The sequence below is a fragment of the Eumetopias jubatus genome, unplaced genomic scaffold, assembly GCF_037043125.1.
Source record: "Eumetopias jubatus isolate StellerSeaLion01/CBP00866 unplaced genomic scaffold, mEumJub1_p1.0 scaffold_17, whole genome shotgun sequence".
Taxonomy (NCBI): Eukaryota; Metazoa; Chordata; class Mammalia; order Carnivora; family Otariidae; genus Eumetopias; species Eumetopias jubatus.
This window is the reverse complement of record NW_028274823.1, coordinates 41,776,851-41,797,738: the sequence shown is the minus strand read 5'-3', so window position 1 is coordinate 41,797,738 and position 20,888 is coordinate 41,776,851. Positions and strand designations below refer to the sequence as shown.

The window sequence follows — 20,888 nt, the reverse complement described above, 5'->3', positions numbered from 1 at the left end:
GGTGTTAGTGAATGAGCTTGGATTTTAGAGTCAGAGGACCCAGGTTTGAATCCAGTTCCCCCTGACCTTGGAAAAGTCACTTCTCCTCTTTGGAATGCAGTTTCCTCATTTCTGCTCTGGGAATAATAATGACACACACTCTGTAAGGGTTCATTATGAGGATGAAGTTAAACAGCAGACGTGGTTGGCAGGCTGTAGGGCATGATAGTTGCCAGCCCCTCAGCAAACATGCCCAGAGCTCCAGGGAAGATGCGGAGGATGGAGAGCCATGCGCGTGGGTCTGTGCCCCAGAGAACTCACTCATAGTCTGCCAGGAGAGGTGTGGCTAAGGTAGAGACGACGTTTACTGTTGTGCCCATAAGCCTGGGGTTACGGGAGCACAGAGGAGGTGTCACTGTCATTCTCATCAGTGCCTCGACCTGCGATGCTGGTTGACCTGAGCTAAGGGTAGGAACCAGAATGACCACCATGGCCCCACTGGGAGTCAGAGAAGTTCAGGGGAAGCTCAGCTTAGCCCCTGACGGAGCGACATAAGCCTTAGCCAGCAGATTTGAATTAAAGCACCGAGGCAGAAGCATCCGGAACCAAAGCCACATTGGTATTTGATCGATCCTATAGCTCTGTGGCTCAGAGCAGGGACCTGAGAGGCTTGTTCTAAGAAGGGGCAGGAGGAGCTGTGGAAGGCTGCATCTATATCCTGGAAGGCTGGCTGTGCAGAAGGCTGAACAACAGGCTCAGGCTGTGTCTCCATGAGCAGCCTGCCCTTCTACCTTCAGGGGCAAAATGTGCATCCTGCACAAGTCCAAGCCCTGAGCACTGCGGATGCTGGGCCACCCCAACTGACCGGTGATTGGACAAGTCCTGCTGACCTGTGTGACACACCCATGACTCTGCTTCCCCTGGGAAGCATGACATGGGGGCCTAAGTGGCCTGCTCTGCAGGCCGGGTGGGGAGGGCCACCCTCGGAGCTGGGGTGGGGAGGAGGCAGAATGCCAGCTTCTCACCCATTCCTGCCGCCTTGTGCGGACGCAGGGGCTCTTCCAGCTCTTGGCTCTTTGGATCTGTGGTTGATACACAAGCTTCTTTGAGGGTTGAAGTGCCGGGGCTGGGGGGTGCGCTCCAGTTCGCCAGTCCTTAAAGGGCATTTGATCAGAGCTTTGCAGCCACAATTTAAATTTGCTACATAACTCAGAAGTAAGTCTATAACTGAAATCAGTTTTGTTAAGTCCCCGCTCATTGGTGGTGAAAAGCTTCATCTGGTTCCCTAAAGGTGTTTCTGTTACTCCCAGTGCACAAACTGTCATCTTTGGGATGAATCTGAGTCCAGTTCATGATTCTCCCTTTCTCTCCTCTCCCTCTCTTCCCAAGGGGGGTCATTCTGCCCTCTGAGAGGGCTCCTGGCTTGGGGCCAGTGCTCTGGGGGCCACCGCCAATGCTGTGGCCAGTGTCCTCCAGCTCACTGGTGCTCTCAGCCCGCTGCACACGTCTTTAGGGCTCGGGGGTAGCTGGGCCACCCAAGGCCCCATGTTGCCGAAGCCACACTGAACACAGGCTTTTCTATGGAGGCTCTTCATCTTTCTGCCCTTGCCTTCTGGCCTGAAATTTCTCATGTGTTTTGGGGTCTTTCACTCTTCCCCACCCCCTTGACCCATGTTGGACCCCTGTACCCAGAGAACCTTCTGACACTCACACCCTGCACCCTCTGCCACCGTGTGCCCTGGAGGCAGTCCCCTCACCTGGTGACACTGGTGCCCCATCCCGTTCCAGGGCAGGGCTGACAGAGGCAGGAGCTCAGGAAGGAGTCAGTGGGTCAGTAGTGTCTCTAGAACCACAGGCGGGGCCGTGGGGCCATCAGGGGAACGAGCCCTCCACACGCCCTCTCACTGCTTGTCCTGTTTCCTTTCCAGCATCAGTGATCCATTCATCTTCAACATGTGCAGCAAAGACAGGTCCTCTGACCATTACTCGTGCCAGAGCCACAGCTACAGGGACCTCAGGGAGCTCCGGCAGGCACGCTTCCTACTGCAGGTATGCCGCGGGGAGGGTGCAAGAGGGGGCGCCAGCTTATGGCACGGGTGGTGCAGGTGCTAGTGAGGCCCCATCGGAATGTGAGGGGCACACTCCGTGACCCCCTTCACACCTGTGCACCGCCCAGTGCCCTTTGGGACACATCTGTGAGTGTGAATTGTGTTGGGCCTGCTTTCCTGGTTGGCAGTTGTGACGTCTGCTTCACTCTTTCCCCAGTTCCTGCTATTTGGCTGTTGGAACCTTCTCTCTCTTGGTGCGTCATTTAGGATCCAGCCTCTTTGCTTTATTTTCCCCTTGACATGCCCAGAGCAGCCTTGGAGATTCTGGAATACAGGACAGGGCAGCTCCGTTGCCTCATGACAGAGCTGTTGACTGAGAGTCAAGGGCCAGCTTGCCCTGTCCGAGCGTGTGGTCCACCTCTGCCTCTGCCCTTTGCCCTCCCCATGGCCAAACCCATCTCCAAACTCCCAGGCATTTCCTGGTCCAAGTGGTTTGGAGATCTCCTTATTGTCCCCTTTAACCAGGGTCCCAGGGCTTCAGCCAGTGCCTCCAAGGGCTCACCAGGGGCTAATGGAGCCAATTCCCCTCAGAGGCAGGGCTGTGCCACCAGCAGGCACAACCTGAAGCTTCTCACTTGAGTTGCAAAGAGAGAAGCCCCTGCTGGCCTCAGACACATCTGGCCTCCCCCAGCCCAGCCTTACTAGTAACAAAGCTGCATCTGTGTCCAGAGGCCTCCCCAGTGGCAGGCAGAGGAAGAGATGAGAGACCACCCTTATAGGAGGGGAGGGGCCCTGATCTCTCCTCTACCCTTTCTAGAAGGTCTCTGTTCTGCTAAGGCCAACAGGGGGACAGTGTTTGACCCTAATCAACCTAGTCATAAGAGTGTTTTATTGGTAAATGTCTTTGGGTCTGTAATTCATCATGTGATCCTCCTGCCAGGGAGGGGAGGGGGTCCTTATGATTCTCTGACACTGAAGCTCAGGGGGGCTCATTCTAGAAAGGATCCGCAAGCTGCTAGAATCTGACCAGCCCTCTTCCTCCCTGTCCACTGATTTTGCCCACAAAGTGTTAGTTCTCATCTTGCCTGGCCTTGGTGTGCTTCTTTGCAAGGAGAGTGATGAGAAGGGGACAGCTGGGGGAAGCCCTGCCCAGAGGGTTCTGGGCAATGTGGCCAGCATGGGCCTCATCCTGACCGTGGCTCTGCCGCTGTAGCGACCACACTTTGTGTCTTCCACCATTACATATATAGCATTCGGCACATTTTTTGGCACACTAAGTACTCGAAATTACTATTTTATGATTATGCCTACCTTATAGGTTATATGTAGTAGCATATAAGTATCAGTAAGTGAGTTTCTTCCCCCTCAGTCCCCCTCAGTAAACAGTGATGATTTCCAGATGTTTGGTTAGCCTGACAGTAGTGGAAGGGAGAAGCAGGAGGGCATGTGAGCATGGCCAAGTAGGGTGGGATTTGGGGGCGGGAAGAGCTTTGTGAGCAAGGCCCCCATTTCTTTTGGGTTCTCCCAGGAGAAAGTCAGATCTTGGCTATTCAAGGTTTCTAGGAGAAGCCATAATGTCTATCTTGATCATCTGTTTTGCACAGTATTTAGATTTCTATTTGTAGAAAAATATCTGAGGCTCCTCTGTGCACCCACCCCCCGGCCAGAGGGGTTTGCTTATCATCACAGATACTTTGCCTCTGCTCAGGAGCCTAGAGAACTGGACTTGGAGAGCTCACTTTCAGCCAGGTGGAAGCAGGACCTGACTATTGTTGGATGCAGCGTCCCCTCTATGCCTCCATGCCTGGGCTTCACCCCTGCCTCCAGGCCTGGGAACCCTCTCCCTGACCCCGTCTCATCCCCGAGCGTCATCCTCCATGCAGACTCTTTCTGTGGCTGTTCCAAGTCTGTTATTTACACAGCTTGGAATAGAAAGAAGGAAGACAGGGAGGGAGACGAGAAAGGAAAAAGAGAGGAGCGTATGTAGAGTTCATTTAGGCATTAACAAAATACCCTTGCTAGGTCAGCATGGCCACATCAAATTGGCTCTGCAAAATGAGCTGGGCAGAGAGAGCTGGGCCTGCAAGTCCGTGGGTCGGCACACAGTGCTGCCCAGATGGCAAGTTGCACCCACCCAACTGGTTCCCCTAATGTTTCTGATAGGGTGACTCTCTGGTTCAGGAAGCCAAACTCGTGACCCAGAAGTGAAAGGGTCTGAAGGTATCACCGGGCCCTTTCCTCCGTCTCTCTGTTCCTGGCTTATCCTGGGAGTGGAGCTCTTGCTTCCTGCTTCAGTCAAAGGAAGTCTGAAGCCCCCTGCCCTCCTACCCATTTTGCAGGGACTCCCCTTTTCATCATTGCCAAGATCTTCGTACCCCCTGAGGAGGTTGGAAGAACCAACCAGGAAGGGTTGCCTGACACAGAGAACCAAACGACCCATTGCTAGTGGCTCTGTGGCCTGGGGTCTCTCCATTCCAGGCAACTTCAGCAGCAGTGAAAGGGGTTTCTCTTTATAGGACATCGCTCTGGAGCTCTTTTTCCAAAATGGATATTCCAAGTTTCTTGTCTTTCACAACAATGATCGGAATAAGGTCTTCAAAAGGTAAGGGTTTGAAAATCTTCCTCCAAGAGAAATGATCATGAACTGATTATAAAACAGAGATGGCTCTGCTCTGTTCTCAGGAACACTGTTCTCAACAGTGCTCAAAATCCACAGCAAGCAGGATTTAGGTCAGACACAGGAAGGACTTACTGACCTACAGAGCTATTAAATCATGGAACCAAGTACAGAGAAAGATGCAGAAGTGCCTTCCCTAAATCCTGGGAAATAGGCTCCATTTCACGGACTGAAGTAGTTTAGGACAGTAATGACTAAAGAGGGAAGAACTTATGCGGACACAACACATTTAAGAAGCTGGCTGTTTAATGGACCTTCCAGAATCTTCTGGCTTTGTTTTTTTAATTTTCCAAATAATTTTTTTGGCTTAATCTTTCTTTTTGATCCCAGTTGCCAATTTTAGTTGTTCCAATTTCATATTTCGCTGGAAAGAATTCCGAACAACTGATTTCCCACTTTTTCATGGAACATCTTTTTTTTCTTAAAGAGAGAAGCCTGCTGTTTTAGTTTAACTTCTTTCTCCCAATAGATGAATCAATCTAAGAAATTTAAGCTAGTGTTTAAGTGTTTTGAGACTAATGGTTATTTTTTTTCATCATTATTAAAGTTACAGACAAACAGATTTGTGGAGAATCTAGAAGGGCCAGAAAGGAAAGCCGTAGACAGAAAACACAGAAGGCGGATCAACAGAAGGGGTGGTTCAGCTTCACTTTGGGCTGGGAGTTCTGAGGTGATATTTGACTCCCCCATTTTGAGCTCAGAGGTTCTAGCCTTGCCTTCCTGTTGGCCCTGGCCAGTAACTGGCACCACGGCCAGCTGCCAGATCCAAAGGGCAGAGCCAGCGTGGAGAAAACGACTCCTGCAGAGAGGTTGTTGCACCAGCTCTGGGCACATTTCCATTGTCTGTGGGCTCTTCCAAGGAGGGCTGTTATATGGTCTCCTAAGGATCTCTTCAAGTTCCATTTTAAACCAAACCAAAGAAGTAGACAGGCAATGTGGAACCTCACATCCATTTCTCCTGTGATTTCTGTGTGTTAAACACAGTTTTTCACAGTTAATCTAGAAGTTTTATATATCCATAGCTCCGGCAGTGAATGTTGGTTTAACCATACCCAACCCTGCTTCAAGGAGCCTTAAATTAAATGGCATTTTCAGTGGTTGCTGAAATTGGCAATGGAATTGTCAAGTGCCTGGCCCATCCTGCCAACATGCATCATTTTTATTGTAATGATTGTTTTATTATTGTCATTTTTATTAAGGCTAGAGTGTATAATGCCAGGGGGTGCTGAGGGTGTGTCGCAGAGGTATACCCGGGTCTGGTGTTCATGATCTGGGGGACAGGATGGGGTGCGGGAGGGGCAAGTATGTACCCTACCTCTTGACTGGCACCAAAAATGTCTCCCTGGTGGTGGAAGAGTCTTGACTCTGCTGGAATGATTATTTCCTTTTTTGTTTAGCTTCTGCTCTTTCCAACCCAGCTTGAAGGGGAAAGGCATCACAGAGGACCCCCTCAATCTAAGGTAATGGCCCAGGCAGGTGTCAAGCCATGCTCTCTGGACATGGTATTGGCCTTGCTTTGATTGTTTTCATTTGTTTGATCCTATGGTCGAGAACTTATGCAAAGAGCACATCTATCTACCTTCCCCTTCATTTTGCTCTCGCCCATCCTCATACTCTTGTCCTCCTCCTGGGGTTTCTTCTGCCAATTAAACCTCTACAAAGGGACTTGAAATGCCATGAGCTCTGTGGCTTTTTCAGACCAAAACGCAAGAATCAGCCCTCTGCCCATGGTGGGCGGGGCAGGTTGCCTGGTGTGGTATCAATGCAGGCCCAGCCTTGGTGTCAGACCCCCCATGTGGGGGCTGTGAGCAATCCCAGCTCTGTCCTTCCTACAGGGGACTCTCCGAAAGCTGAGAAGCTCAGTTAGCATAGGGTGGAATGTGAGTCAGATATTAACTTATGAAGCTGGGATATGGAGTACCTTGCCAGGGAATGAAATACTTAACAGCCTCCTTCCACTCCCTTTACAAGTACCCAGTTCTCTGGAAGGCTCATTCAGGATTGGTAAGTGCTTTTATTTCAATTAAGAATGAAATGAGAAGAAGAAATGGTTGCTGGTTTTTCTCTAGGAGTTTATGTCGAGAGGGATGTCCCCAGCAGATTCAAAGTATTTATAATAAAAATATATGTATTTATAATGACTGTGGAACAGGTACTGCCAAGTCATTCACAATAATTTATCGGTAGCTTGTTACATGTGGTGGTTGCTGCTTGACAGAGCAATAAGCAAAGCACCCAACATCTTCCCTGTCCTTATTGAGTTTACATTTTCTTGAGGAAAGTAGAAGGAAGCAATTTCAATGAGTGAAATACAAAGCATATTAGATAATAAGTATAAGTATAAAAAACAAAGTAGGTAGAGGCAGGAATTGAAATCTTAGGGTGGGTAAGGGAAGCCCTCACCAAGAAAGCAGTATCTAGATTCAGCTATGAACAAAGTGGGGAAAGGAGCTATGTGAGTAACAGGGAAGGAGCGTTTCAGGCCAAGGGAAGAGCAAACCAAAGGCCATGGGGGGAGAGGGGGAGCACAGTGGGCTCAGCTGAAGCCAGAGTGCTTGGAGTGCAGGGAAGAGAGGGGAGAGAGGTAGCAGGGGCTAGTTCATGCGAGCCTCCGGGGCTTCTGGTAATGGCGTTGGCTTTTACTCTGAATAAGTGGGCGGTATTGGAGGAATGCTGTGACCTAACTTATATTTTAAAAGAATCACTCTGGCTTCTGTGTCAAGAATAAGCACAGTAGGTCAAAGACAGAAGTGGGAAACCAGTTAGGAGGCTTTGGCAGTAATGCAGCTGAGATTTGGCTGACGGCTTGGATCGAGGTGGGGGGGCACAAAGATGGTATGAAGTGCTCTCTTTATGGACACGTTTTGAAGCCATGTCTGCTGTGATTTGTTGATAAATCAAGTGTGGTGTGGTGTGTGTGTGCGTGAGTGAGAGAGAGAGAGAGAGAGAGAGGACTTAAAGATAAGACTAAGGATTTAGGCTTGAGCAATTGGAAAATGGATTGGGAAGACTGCAGGAAAAACTACTTCGGGGTATGGTGGAACACAGGAGCTCAGTTTGGGACATGTTAATTTTGAGATGCCTGCCAGACATCAAGGTGGAGGTGTCATGTAGGCCAGTGGGTATATAAATTTAGAGTTTAAGGGAAAAGTCCAGGTGAGATGGAAACTTGGAATAGTATTTAAAGCCTTGAGCCTGGTTAAGATCACCAAGAGAATGAGTCCACATGGAAAAGCGGTCTGAGGATTGTGCCTTGCGCTATGCCAACCTTTAGAAGTTAATCTATGGAGAGGAGCCAGCCAAAGAAATGGAGAACTTGTAGCCAGGAAGATAGGAGGGACTGCAGGTGTGGAAGATGTCCTTTAAGCCAAGTAAAGTGTTCAAGGAGGCAGTAGTCAACTGTGTTGGTGATCTAATGTTATTGGTAGGCCAAGCAAGAGAAAAACTAAGAAATGACCATTGAATTTTGCAACAGGGGGGTTATTGATGACCTTCAAAAGATCAGTTGGAGTAGCTGCCAGCAGAAGCTTCCTGTTGTGCCAGACAATAACCCTTTAGTTTGTAGACTGTGGGAAAGTCCAGGGCATAACAGGGGATGGCCCAGGAGGCCCAGGCAGCACTGGGCCACTAGAAGAGGGGTAACTGTTTTCGAACCAGAATGGGCATATTTCAGTAGTTCAACAATGGTACAGTCCCAGTTGTGCGTATCAGCCCTGGTGATCTCATGTTATGTTTCATGTAAAGTTTAATGTCCCCACTTGGATTTCTCTGCAACATTTCACTGCAGGCGTGTAAAGCCACTTCAAACTAAACAAAGCCAAAAAGCAGATCCATCACCTCATATACCTGAAGACCAACAGAGGTCTGGCTCCAAGCATGGCTGGATCTCTGGGCTCAATAAGTCCCAGCACACTGTAGGTGTGCACCCCATAGTGAGGATTTCCTTTGAGTTGACTCTGTACTTGGCAGGCTGTCCAAGCACAATGCCATCAATGTCCCCAGTAGCTCCAGTCAATAACTTAGGAATTCCACCACATGAGGAATGCTCTGTCCCATTAATTTTAGCAAAAATCCCAAAAATGATATTCATTTGCTGAAGTTAGGTTAGTGCCCATCCCAGAACTAATCAAGTGTTTTCATAGGCCAGATCAGTGTCCTGTGCCCACCCACCTTCTGGAAGTAGGATCAGTCCCACCAACAACATAGACCAGACTGACAGGGCTATGGTTCCCTAAGATCATCAAGGCTCTATTATCACAAGAAGGGTGAATACTGAGGGACCAGCAAAAGCAGATGGCCATCCCCTTGCTCCATGTGGAGAGCTTCCCCAGGCACCACAGCACTCATGAGCTGGACACTCATTTTCTCTCCTTCTGGAATTTTTCTCTCTTTGCATCAACTTTGACACACCACTTCGCTGAACCCCATTTGTCTCTAAAGATCACCCTCTTTCTTATAAACGATGCCTGTGATATCACTCAGTGGGCACCCGTCTGTCCCACAGCTGTGAACCTCACTCTGTCCATTCCTATACTGTTGCTCTGAGAGTCTTAGAGACGCCTTGCCCTGACCATACATACTTATGTCTGCACAGGTAAGCTTCTCTTCTAAATTTCTGCCCCAGATGGAGGAGAAGCAGACAAAGGAGAAGCAGAGGGAAGAATACATAAGAGGAGATAAACCGTGGCTACAGCCACTAAGTTGGGGATGTGTACAAAAATGGCCACCAAGTGTCAGGAGAATTCTTGGCCCGGGGATGAGTCACAGGTGTGGAAATTACTCCTCACTCCCTTATAGGGATGACCCTAGACACCAACCTGTGTACCACCTTGCACCTGTGGGACGACTGGGCACTGTGCTAATTTTATTTCCATTTTGTTTATTTTTTCCCTGATGGCTCCCTGGGCCCATAGGAGCAGAATCTTCATGGTCATTCTGCGCCTGCTGGCACAGCCCCAGCATATCTCCAAGCATGGAGGGCCTTGGGATATATAAAATGGGAAAGTTCTGGAGTCAATTGGGAATAATGCATAATGCACCACAGAAAGGCTTATCTAAGCTTGTGGAAGGTGAGCTTTGATGAAATGGGGAAGCCCCAGTGGGAGGACTGGTCCTAGACTCTGGGACCACCCAAACAGCCAGGGACCTGGTGAGACTGTGTTGCAACAGCCAGCACTGGGCTTTGAGATCAAACCGATTTGGGCTCATAGTAGTGGCTCAATAAATACTGTATCTTCGCTTAGTTTTAGTAATAATGCTGTATTTGTAGGCGTGTATATGGAACAATTGATTAAAAACAGGTGGCTGTCTGTGCTCTCAGACCTTGTGCATCTTTCTCTCTAGCTCTTCTCCCACCAGCCACACTGGACCTTCGGGAGTTTCAGAGAGGGAAGGCAACAGTGGTCCCCAGCCTTCAGAGGGTTGGCTGGCCATTGCCCCATGCCTTGAGCAAACTTGATTATTTTCCATTTGGATAACTAAGGGAAATGTCCAATCCACACAATGAGTCTTGAAAAATACCCCTCTTCTTTTCGGACATTCTAGGAAACATGAGCTTCTCATCTCTGATAGAAGTGTGCAGTTTGTTCTGAGAGTTTTAAACTAGCCCGAGTCTTGGCCTGTGCTATAGGTTTTTGTATCTTCAGCTCCCAGCTTTTGAGAACTGATCTGGCCCCTCTACAGGCCATTCCCTACATACTGGAAACCTGAGCTTTTGGGTACCAGAGTTTTGCCTAGAATTCCCATGGAGACAATGGCCGTCTCCATAACTGAATTCCAGGAAGGTTCTGTGGGTCTGGATCCGAAGTGGGAAGTACTTGCAAAAGCCTGGATGAACCTGAGATCTGTAATCCATCCGTGTCTCCCCGTGGTACAAGACTGGAACATTCTGATGAAAGCATGGTGGCATCATCAGATATTCATGGTGTACAAGATTGTGCAAGCCTCCAGGGGCTTCTCACAGAAAGCCAGCTAGACACTTCGCCGGCTAAGTGTCTGGCAGCCAGAAAGCTCCACAGGCAGGCTCTGCTGAGATCTGAGGAGGACTAGTCGGAGGAATAGAAAGAATGGCTGAAGTGACAGGGAAGGCCAGCTGGTGAGAATGTCCGTGTGAATAAACACATCCTTATACTCACAGTTCTCTGTACCCTCCACCAAGGGTTGCAAACTGCTACGAAATTAAATGCAGGTACAACGATCGTTTTTTTTTTTTTCGTTTTTTTATTGTTATGTTAATCACCATATATTACACAATTTGTTTTGGTGTAGTGTTCCATGATTCATTGTTTGTTCATAACACCCAGTGCTCCATGCAGAACGTGCCCTCTTTAATACCCATCACCAGGCTAACCCATCCCCCTACCCTCCTCCCCTCTAGAAACCTCAGTTTGTTTTTCAGAGTCCATCATCTCTCCTGGTTCATCTCCCCCTCTGACTTACTCCCCTTCATTCTTCCTCTCCTGCTGTCTTCTTCTTTTTCTTTTTTCTTAAAATATGTTGCGTTATTTGTTTCAGAAGTACAGATCTGTGATTCAACAGTCTTACACAATTCACAGCGCTCACCGTAGCACATATCTTTCCCAATGTCTATCACCCAGCCACCCCATCCCTCCCACCCCCGACCACTCCAGCAACCCTCCGTTTGTTCCTGAGATTAAGAATTCCTCGTATCAGTGAGGTCATATGATCCATGTCTTTCTCTGATTGACTTATTTCACTCAGCATAACACCCTCCAGTTCCATCCACGTCGTTGCAAATGGCAAGATCTCATTCCTTTTGACGGCTGCATAATATTCCATTGTGTATATATACCACTTCTTCTTTATCCATTCATCTGTCGATGGACATCTTGGCTCTTTCCACAGTTTGGCTATTGTTGACATTGCTGCTATAAACATTGGGGTGCACGTACCCCTTCAGGTCCCTACATTTGTATCTTTGGGGTAAATACCCAATAGTGCAATTGCTGGATCGAATGGTAGCTCTAATTTCAACTGTTTGAGGAACCTCCATACTGTTTTCCAGAGGGGTTGCACCAGCTTGCATTCCCACCAACAGTGTAGGAGGGTTCCCCTTTCTCCACATCCCCGCCAACATCTGTCATTCCCTGACTTGTTAATTTTAGCCATTCTGACGGGTGTGAGGTGGTATCTCATGGAGGTTTTGATTTGGATTTCCCTGATGCCGAGCGATGTTGAGCACTTTTTCATGTGCCTGTTGGCCATTTGGATGTCTTCTTTGGAAAAATGTCTGTTCATGTCCTCTGCCCATTTCTTGATTGGATTATTTGTTCTTTGGGTGTTGAGTTTGATAAGTTCTTTATAGATTTTGGATACTAGCCCTTTATCTGATATGTCATTTGCAAATATTTTCTCCCATTCTGTCGGTTGTCTTTTGGTTTTGTGGACTGTTTCTTTTGCTGTGCAAAAGCTTTTTATCTTGATGAAATCCCAATAGTTCATTTTTGCCCTGGCTTCCCGTGCCTTTGGCGATGTTTCTAGGAAGAAGTTGCTGCGGCTGAGGTCGAAGAGGTTGCTACCTGTGTTCTCCTTTAGGATTTGGATGGACTCCTGTCTCACGTTTAGGTCTTTCAACCATTTGGAGTCTATTTTTGTGTGTGGTGTAAGGAAATGGTCCAGTTTCATTCTTCTGCATGTGGCTGTCCAATTTTCCCAACAGCATTTGTTGAAGAGACTGTCTTTTTTCCACTGGACATTCTTTCCTGCTTTGTCAAAGATGAGTTGACCATAGAGTTGAGGGTCCATTTCTGGGCTCTCGATTCTGTTCCATTGATCTATGTGTCTGTTTTTGTGCCAGTACCATACGGTCTTGATGATGACAGCTTTGTAATAGAGCTGGAAGTCCGGAATTGTGATGCCGCCAGCTTTGCTTTTCTTTTTCAAGATTCCTCTGGCTATTCAGGGTCTCTTCTGGTTCCATACAAATTTTAGGATTATTTGTTCCATTTCTTTGAAAAAAGTGGATGGTATTTTGATGGGGATTGCATTGAATGTGTAGATTGCTCTAGGTAGCATTGACATCTTCACAATGTTGGTTCTTCCAATCCATGAGCATGGAACGTTTTTCCATTTCTTTGTGCCTTCTTCAATTTCTTTCCTGAGTATTTTATAGTTTTCTGAGTACAGATCCTTTGCCTCTTTGGTTAAATTTATTCCTAGGTATCTTATGGTTTTGGGTGCAATTGTGAATGGGATCGACTCCTTGATTTGTCTCTCTTCTGTCTTGTTGTTGGTGTATAGGAATGCCACTGATTTCTGTGCATTGATTTTATAGCCTGCTACTTGACTGGTATGAGTTCTAGCAGTTTTGGGGTGGAGTCTTTTGGGTTTTCCACATAAAGTATCATATCATCTGCAAAGAGTGAGAGTTTGACTTCCTCTTTGCCGATTTGGATGCCTTTGATTTCTTTTTGTTGTCTGATTGCTGTGGCTAGGACTTCTAATACTATGTTGAATAGCAGTGGTGAGAGTGGACATCCCTGCTGCGTTCCTGACCTTAGGGGAAAAGCTCTCAGCTTTTCCCCATTGAGAATGATATTCGCTGTAGGTTTTTCGTAGATGGCGTTTATGATATTGAGGTATGTACCCTCCGTCCCTATACTCTGAAGAGTTTTGATCAAGAAAGGATGCTGTACTTTGTCAAATGCTTTTTCTGCATCTATTGAGAGGATCATAGGATTCTTGTTCTTTCTTTTGTTAATGTATTGTATCACGTTGATTGATTTGCGGATGTTGAACCAGCCTTGCAGCCCAGGGATAAATCCCACTTGGTTGTGGTGAATAATCCTTTTAATGTACTGTTGGATCCTATTGGCTAGTATTTTGGTGAGAATTTTTGCATCCATGTTCATCAAGGATATTGGCCTGTAATTCTCCTTTTTGATGAGATCTTTGTCTGGTTTTGGGATCAAGGTAATGGTGGCCTCATAAAATGAATTTGGAAGTTTTCCTTCCATTTCTATTTTTTGGAACAGTTTCAGGAGAATAGGTATTAATTCTTCTTGAAATGTCTGATAGAATTCCCCTGGGAAGCCATCTGGCCCTGGGCTTTTGTTTCTTGGGAGATTTTTGATGACTGCTTCAATTTCCTTAGTGGTTATAGGTCTGTTCAGGTTTTCTATTTCTTCCTGGTTCAGTTTTGGTAGTTGATACATCTCTAGGAATGCACCCATTTCTTCCAGGTTATCTCATTTGCTGGCATAGAGTTGCTCATAATATGTTCTTATAATTGTTTGTATTTCTTTGGTGTTGGTTGTGATCTCTCCTTTTTCATTCATGATTTTGTTGATTTGGGTCATTTCTCTTTTCTTTTTGATCAGTCTGGCCAGGGGTTTATCAATCTTGTTAATTCTTTCAAAGAACCAGCTCCTAGTTTCATGGATCTGTTCTACTGTTCTTTTGGTTTCTATTTCATTGATTTCTGCTCTGATCTTTATTATTTCTCTTCTCCTGCTGGGTTTAGGCTTTATTTCCTGTTCTTTCTCCAGCTCCTTTAGGTGTAGGGTTAGATTGTGTATTTGAGATCTTTCTTGTTTCTTGAGAAAGGCTTGTATTGCTATATACTTTCCTCTCAGGACTGCCTTTGCTGTATCCCAAAGATTTTGGACAGTTGTGTTTTCATTTTCATTGGTTTCCATGAATTTTTTTAATTCTTCTTTAATTTCCTGGTTGACCCATTCATTCTTTAGTACGATGCTCTTTAGCCTCCATGTATTTGAGTTCTTTCCGACTTTCCTCTTGTGATTGAGTTCTAGTTTCAAAGCATTGTGGTCTGAAAATATGCAGGGAATGATCCCAATCTTTTGGTACCAGTTGAGACCTGATTTGTGACCTAGGATGTGATCAATTCTGGAGAATGTTCCATGGGCACTAGAGAAGAATGTGTATTCTGTTGCTTTGGGATGGAATGTTCTGAATATGTCTGTGAAGTCCATTTGGTCCAGTGTGTCATTTAAAGTCTTTATTTCCTTGTTGATCTTTTGCTTAGAGGATCTGTCCATTTCAGTCAGGGGGTGTTAAAGTCCCCCACTATTATTGTATTGTTGTCAATGTGTTTCTTTGCTTTTGTTATTAATTGCCTTATATAATTGGCTGCTCCCATGTTCGGGGCATAGATATTTACAATTGTTAGATCTTCTTGTTGGATAGACCCCTGAAGTAGGATATAGTGTCCTTCCTCATCTCTTATTACAGTCTTTGTTTTAAAATCTAGTTTGTCTGATATAAGGATTGCCACCCCAGCTTTCTTTTGGTGTCCATTAGCATGGTAAATGGTTTTCCACCCCCTCACTTTCAATCTGGGGGTGTCTTTGGGTCTAAAATGAGTCTCTTGCAGACAGCATATCGATGGGTCTTGTTTTTTAATCCAATCTGATAGCCTGTGTCTTTTGATTGGGGCATTGAGCCCATTTACATTCAGGGTAACTATTGAAAGGTATGAATTTAGTGCCATTATATTGCCTGTAAGGTGACTGTTACTGTATGTTGTCTGTGTTCCTTTCTGATCTTTGCTGCTTTTAGGCTCTCTCTTTGCTTAGAGGACCCCTTTCAATATTTCTTGGAGGGCTGGTTTCATGTTTGCAAATTCCTTTAGTTTTTGTTTGTTCTGGAAGCTTTTTATCTCTCCTTCTATTTTCAATGACAGCCTAGCTGGATATAGTATTCTTGGCTGCATATTTTTCTCGTTTAGTGCTCTGAAGATATCTTGCCAGTCCTTTCTGGCCTGCCAGGTCTCTGTGGATAGGTCTGTTGCCAATCTAATATTTCTACCATTGTAGGTTACATATCTCTTCTCCCGAGCTGCTTTCAGGATTTTCTCTTTGTCTCTGAGACTCGTAAGTTTTACTATTAGATGTCGGGGTGGTACAACAATCATTTTAAAATGACCCCAAAATTCCTTTAAAGGAGAAAAAAATAGATGTGATCAGGTACCTGGAGTGATCTAGCTACCTCATTGTCCTGAAACTAAGAAAAAAAAAATACAATTTTTCTGGGTTATATAATTTTCCAGTGACAGAAAACAAGGCAGAGGGGGTTTTGTGAACTTTTTTTTTTTCCTGGAAAATACTTTCTCTTGGCACTGAATATCAAATTTGTCCTTGTCCAAAGGGTAGTGGGTACCAAAGAAGGAAGTTCCCTTTTTACAAGGTAAGAAAAAACAGCACTGTCAAATATAATCTTCTATACTGATGCTCTGAAAAAGTCAGGCCTTACCATTTGGATTTATTTCTGTGAAGACATTTCTTTGGGATGCCAGCATTATATTTTTTCCCAATGTTCTCAGTTCATACTGAGCCCAGAGTTTAGAAATTCAGAGAAATACAAAACTTGGATGCCTATCTAGTTCTTCTTGCAAATCTCTGTTGTACACAGCACACATCTTTTATTTTTTTAATTTTTAATTTAAATTCAATTTAGTTAATGTATAGTGTATTATTAATTTCAGAAGTAGAGTTTAGTGATTCATCAGTTGCATATAACACCCAGTGCTCATTACGTCATGTACCCTCCTTAATGTCCATCACCCAGTTACCCCACCCCTTCACTCACCTCCCCTCCAGCAACCCTCAGTTTGTTTCCCAGAGTTAAGAGCCTCTTATGGTTTGCCTCCCTCTCAATTTTCATCTTATTTTATTTTTCATTCTCTTCCCCTATGTTCATCTGTTTTGTTTCTTAAATTCCACATATGAGTGAAAACATATAATTATCTTTCTCTGACTGGCTTATTTCACTTAGCATAATACCCTCTGGTTCCATCCACGCCATTGCAAATGGCAAGATTTCATTCTCTGTTATGGCTGAGTAATATTCCATCGTGTATATATCCCACATCTTTTTTTATCCATTCATCTGTTGATGGACATCTGGACTCTTTCCATATTTTGGCTATTGTGGACATTGCTGCTATAAGTATTGAGGTGCATGTGCCCCTTCAAATCACTATGTTTGTATCCTTTGGATAAATACCTAGTAACACACACACACACACCCCTTTCAGTGGGCCAGAGACATCCTTCCATAGTGATCTCTGAAATGTTCCCTTGCTGTGTTATCAAGGCAAAGTGTCCCTGGGCTAGAGTAGGCTGTTAGGTATGAAGCAGAGCTTATATTTGGGACATGACTATATCAGGGTATTTGTAGTTTCTGAAATGTTCTCTCAATTGTATAGCTTACTTAAATATAACATTTAAAATGAAATGCATTTTTTGGCACAGAGTTTTACAGTTGAGTGTTGTCACAGTTTCCTTTATAGATTCTCTTTGAAAAATAATGAAAGACGAAGAGCTCAGAAAACCAACCATAAGAAGTTATAAATTCCCATAAGATGATTGTCTTTCAGGACAATCAGTCACACCCTCAGAGGCATCACTGCTGGCAGCATGGAGGCTAAAATTCAAGTACCTCTTCTCCCTATGACAGCTCCTTCAGTCCTGCTTTCCAGGGATCAACACTGTTGACCAGCTGGGAGGCTAGGAATCTGTAATGTACACGATTACTTTGATAAAGATAGCTTCAGCCTCATCACTGCGTGCAGAAACGTGCTCCTTGTGCTTCTTGGGAAAGCACAGCCCTGGGGGCGGGGAGGCAATTGTAGACACTGCACAACCCAGACCGTGGCATCTAGAGCAGAGTTGCTGGAACCGGAGATGAACTAAACAACCTGGTGGTATAACCATTGCCCCAGCATTTAGGAACGTTTCACATGGTTGGCTCAACTGGCCATGAGCAGCTGAGTCTGGTGACCTGCAGCGAGCCCTACCTGGATCATGTATAGACCTTGGTTTCGGGCCCCGTTCATGTAACTCTTATCTCTCTTGGCTCACATCTCCTCTTTGCTATACCCTTAGCCATGACCTCAGACCCACTTCTAGGTAGAAGCTGAAATTAAGCATCTCTGTCTACACCTAGCCTGGCATCTCTGTCCTTCCGGCTCCACTTGGTCACATTGCTTCCATGGGGCCAGGAGGTGTTGGGGTAAAAACCCAGAACTATGAAGAGAGTGACTCGCTGGTTCAAGGTCCCCCACCCAACTTGCTACTTGTGCCCAGTCACCACCAGAAAACCTGAAACATGGGTAAAGAAGCCATACATTTTCTTTTTATTCTTAGAGCATCTTCAAGGACAAAATCAACAATGGATGATTTTAGATTAGTCTGGCAAACTGAGGTTAATGTGCTCTTTCTCCTGAAATGCCTTAGCTCTTCAGGACGGTTGCAGCTTGTCATATTTACTCATAAATTAGCACTTGGAAGATGTACAAGGATCTGTTTTTTGCTGCGTCTAGGCTGCAAGGTTGTTTAAAAAAATTTTATTTTAAAATAACTATAGATTCACAGGAAGTTGCAAAAATAATACATAGAGTCCCCATATAGCCTTCTCTTAACTTCCCCCATATGGTTGTTACGTCTTATGTAACTATGGTACAATTTCAAAACCGGGAAATTGACATTGGTACAATATGTGTGCATAGTTCTGTGTCATTTTATCCTATGGGTAGAATCTATAACCACCACCACCACCACCACTATAACATAATCAGTTGTTTTTAGCACCACAGAGATATCTCTTGTGCTACCATTTTATGGTCCTGCCCACCTTCCACCACCTCTCACCAGTGTTAAAGCCTGGCAACCACTGATCTGGTTTTCACCACAATCATTTTGTGCTTTGGAGAATGATCTAAAAATGTAGTCATAGAGTATGTGACTCATGGAGGTTGGCCTTCTTTACTCAGAATAATGCTATTGAGATCCATCCAAATTATTGCATGTATCAATAGTATGTTCCATTTTATTGCTGAATAGTATTCCACGATACGGATATACCAGAGTTTGTTTAATCATTTGCCCATTGAGAGAAATTTGGCTGTTTCTATTTTGGGGCCATTACAAATAAAGAAGACTATTTACATTTAATGTAATTATTGAAATGTTAGGATATATATCTGCCATTTTATTTTTTGTTTCCCTGTTTATACTTTTCCCTGTTGTTCATTTCTCTGCTTTCTTTTCTTTTCTTTTCTTTTTGCCTAACTGTGCATTACTGAAAGATTTGTTAAAATTCTACTTTGATTTATCTGTAGTATTTTTGAGTATATTTCTTTGTATGAATCTTTTGTATAAATTTTAGTTGCTTGAGGGATTGCATTATACATACATAACTTAACAAAGGGGACTGGCATAGAGACTTTACCAGTTTGAGTATAAAAACCGTAAGTCTTTTAAATCTTAAAGTCTTCTTATAAAACTTTAATTTTCTATGACGTATGTCTATCATTTTCTTAAACATTTCCTCTATATATGTAAAAAACATTCACCAAATATTTCCCAAAGTCATTTTCACACACAGGTGGTCTACAGCAAAGAGAGACAGAGTGAATTTAAGAAGCAAGTCAGTATCTTGGCCAGCACCAGAGAGCCTGGCTTCCAGAATGTTCCCCTTACCACTCTCTTTCTTCTCCTAACCGAGGGCTTTTCTTCTTCAGAGTGGTTTATTCTTGTTGGCTGATTAGTCTTCAAGTTTTTGCCGTTAGCTACTCTAGGGAGATGTTGAACGGATCCTGGGGATGGAGACACAAGACACTGAGGCAATTACTCCAGGTCATGGAGGCAAAACACAGCAAGGGCAGAGGTCACAGAGGGGTCACCTAGGTCATGCCTGGCTTTCAGAGAGGGCAGTGACTGGGTTAGCCTAAATAGGGTTTTTGTTCTGTTTGTGGAAAGCGAAACCCCATGGTTTTCCTACCAAGTGTTTTTAGGCTTAATACAATTTTCAGGAAAGAGAACTGACTGTATTTTAGAGCATGAAGGAATGTCAACATCAAGCCTTTTCCTTGATGAGAAAAAAAGAAAGAAAATGTGCAAGACGATGCCTAACTCATCTCTATCTCCACTCTTTGCTTCATTCTACTGCCAGGGTTTCCTGACTAACAAGGTGTCTAACATGAATATCTCCTGTGGCAAATCAAAGCCCCCTGCCCATTTATTTATCAGTCCCGGTGAAGGTAGACACAGTTATAACCCTTTCCTAAGACATGGCTGTGAGAATGAAAGCATTATAAAGCACCTAGACCAAAAATGGCAAATAAATGTCATCTTGCACACCAACCACTCAGTTGGCAGCGAATCCGGGATCAATGCCTGGAGGATGTTGAGGACAAAGCACCATGGAAAAAGTATGGTGTGACAGACCAGGAGAGGGAGTAGGGGGCAAATTCATGGTCCAGAACAAGATCCTGCCTAGGAGCACAGGGAGACATTTTTTCTTAATTCCTGTTCTCTGCCAATCCTTTGAGTGACTAAGAGGGGAACACTAATTCTAAAGAAAAAGTGTTTCCAGGGGTGAGGAATGGAAATGGGTAGTATCCAAATAACTGGCCACCACTCTGTTTGGATCATATGCTCTGCATGGATTCTGTACTTCTTGGTGAGAGACGAAGTACCTAAAATAGCAAAATGGCTACCTTAGGGACATGTTCAAGGGCCCATGTACTAGTGGTGGCTCCTGAGCCTAAGGCATGACATCCCATCATGTACTTCACAGACACAACTGCTCCGTTCATCTTGGGAAGGGCTTCTAGTAAATCACTTCAGACATTAAATGAAGAGGAAAATGTAAAGGATGATACTCTCAAAGCTGACCAGGATGCAGTGAAACAGATTCTCCAATATATTACTTGTAGATACATAAATGTGTGATCTTGTTGTAAACTATTTCATAGCATGTATCAAAAATTATTTTAAAAAACACACTGTTTTCAGGAATCAAACAGGGTTGCTGGAGTGGAGGGGGGTGGGTGGGATGGGGCGGCTGGGTGAAGGACATTGGGGAGGGTATGTGCTATGGTGAGCGCTGTGAATTGTGCAAGACTGTTGAATCACAGATCTGTACCTCTGAAACAAATAATACATTATATGTTAAAAAAAAAAAAGAAGAAGAAGATAGTAGGAAGGGAAAAATGAAGGGGGGGAAATCAGAGGGGGAGATGAACCATGAGAGATGATGGACTCTGAGAAACAAACTGAGGGTTCTAGAGGGGAGGGGGGTGGGCGGATGGGTTAGCCTGGTGATGGGTATTAAAGAGGGCATGTACTGAATGGAGCACTGGGTGTTATATGCAAACAATGAGCCATGGAACACTACATCAAAAACTAATGATGTAATGT

General features: G+C 44.8%; 2 protein-coding genes across 14 annotated transcripts in view; one reads left to right on the top strand and one right to left on the bottom strand.

Moving 5' to 3' along the window:
• The window catches only part of WDFY4 (WDFY family member 4), a 295,199-nt gene that overhangs the window by 206,677 nt on the left and 67,634 nt on the right, over window positions 1-20,888 (top strand). For 8 of the 9 annotated variants that reach the window (XM_028098639.2, XM_088020233.1, XM_088020234.1 and 5 more), the window contains exons 45-47: window positions 1,908-2,028; window positions 4,544-4,629; window positions 6,102-6,164. In XM_028098639.2, the coding sequence (XP_027954440.1) occupies window positions 1,908-2,028; window positions 4,544-4,629; window positions 6,102-6,164 (270 nt within the window). Of the gene's footprint in view, window positions 1-1,907; window positions 2,029-4,543; window positions 4,630-6,101; window positions 6,165-10,047; window positions 11,003-20,888 lie in introns of those variants that run through there. The other variant, XM_088020236.1, reaches the window with a different exon arrangement.
• Window positions 15,440-20,888, bottom strand: part of LRRC18 (leucine rich repeat containing 18) — a 28,164-nt gene continuing 22,715 nt past the window's right edge. For 4 of the 5 annotated variants that reach the window (XM_088020238.1, XM_088020237.1, XM_088020239.1 and 1 more), the window contains one exon: window positions 15,440-15,619. In XM_088020238.1, the coding sequence (XP_087876364.1) occupies window positions 15,595-15,619 (25 nt within the window). In that variant the 3' untranslated portion in view covers window positions 15,440-15,594. Of the gene's footprint in view, window positions 15,620-17,798; window positions 19,283-20,888 lie in introns of those variants that run through there. The other variant, XM_028098644.2, reaches the window with a different exon arrangement.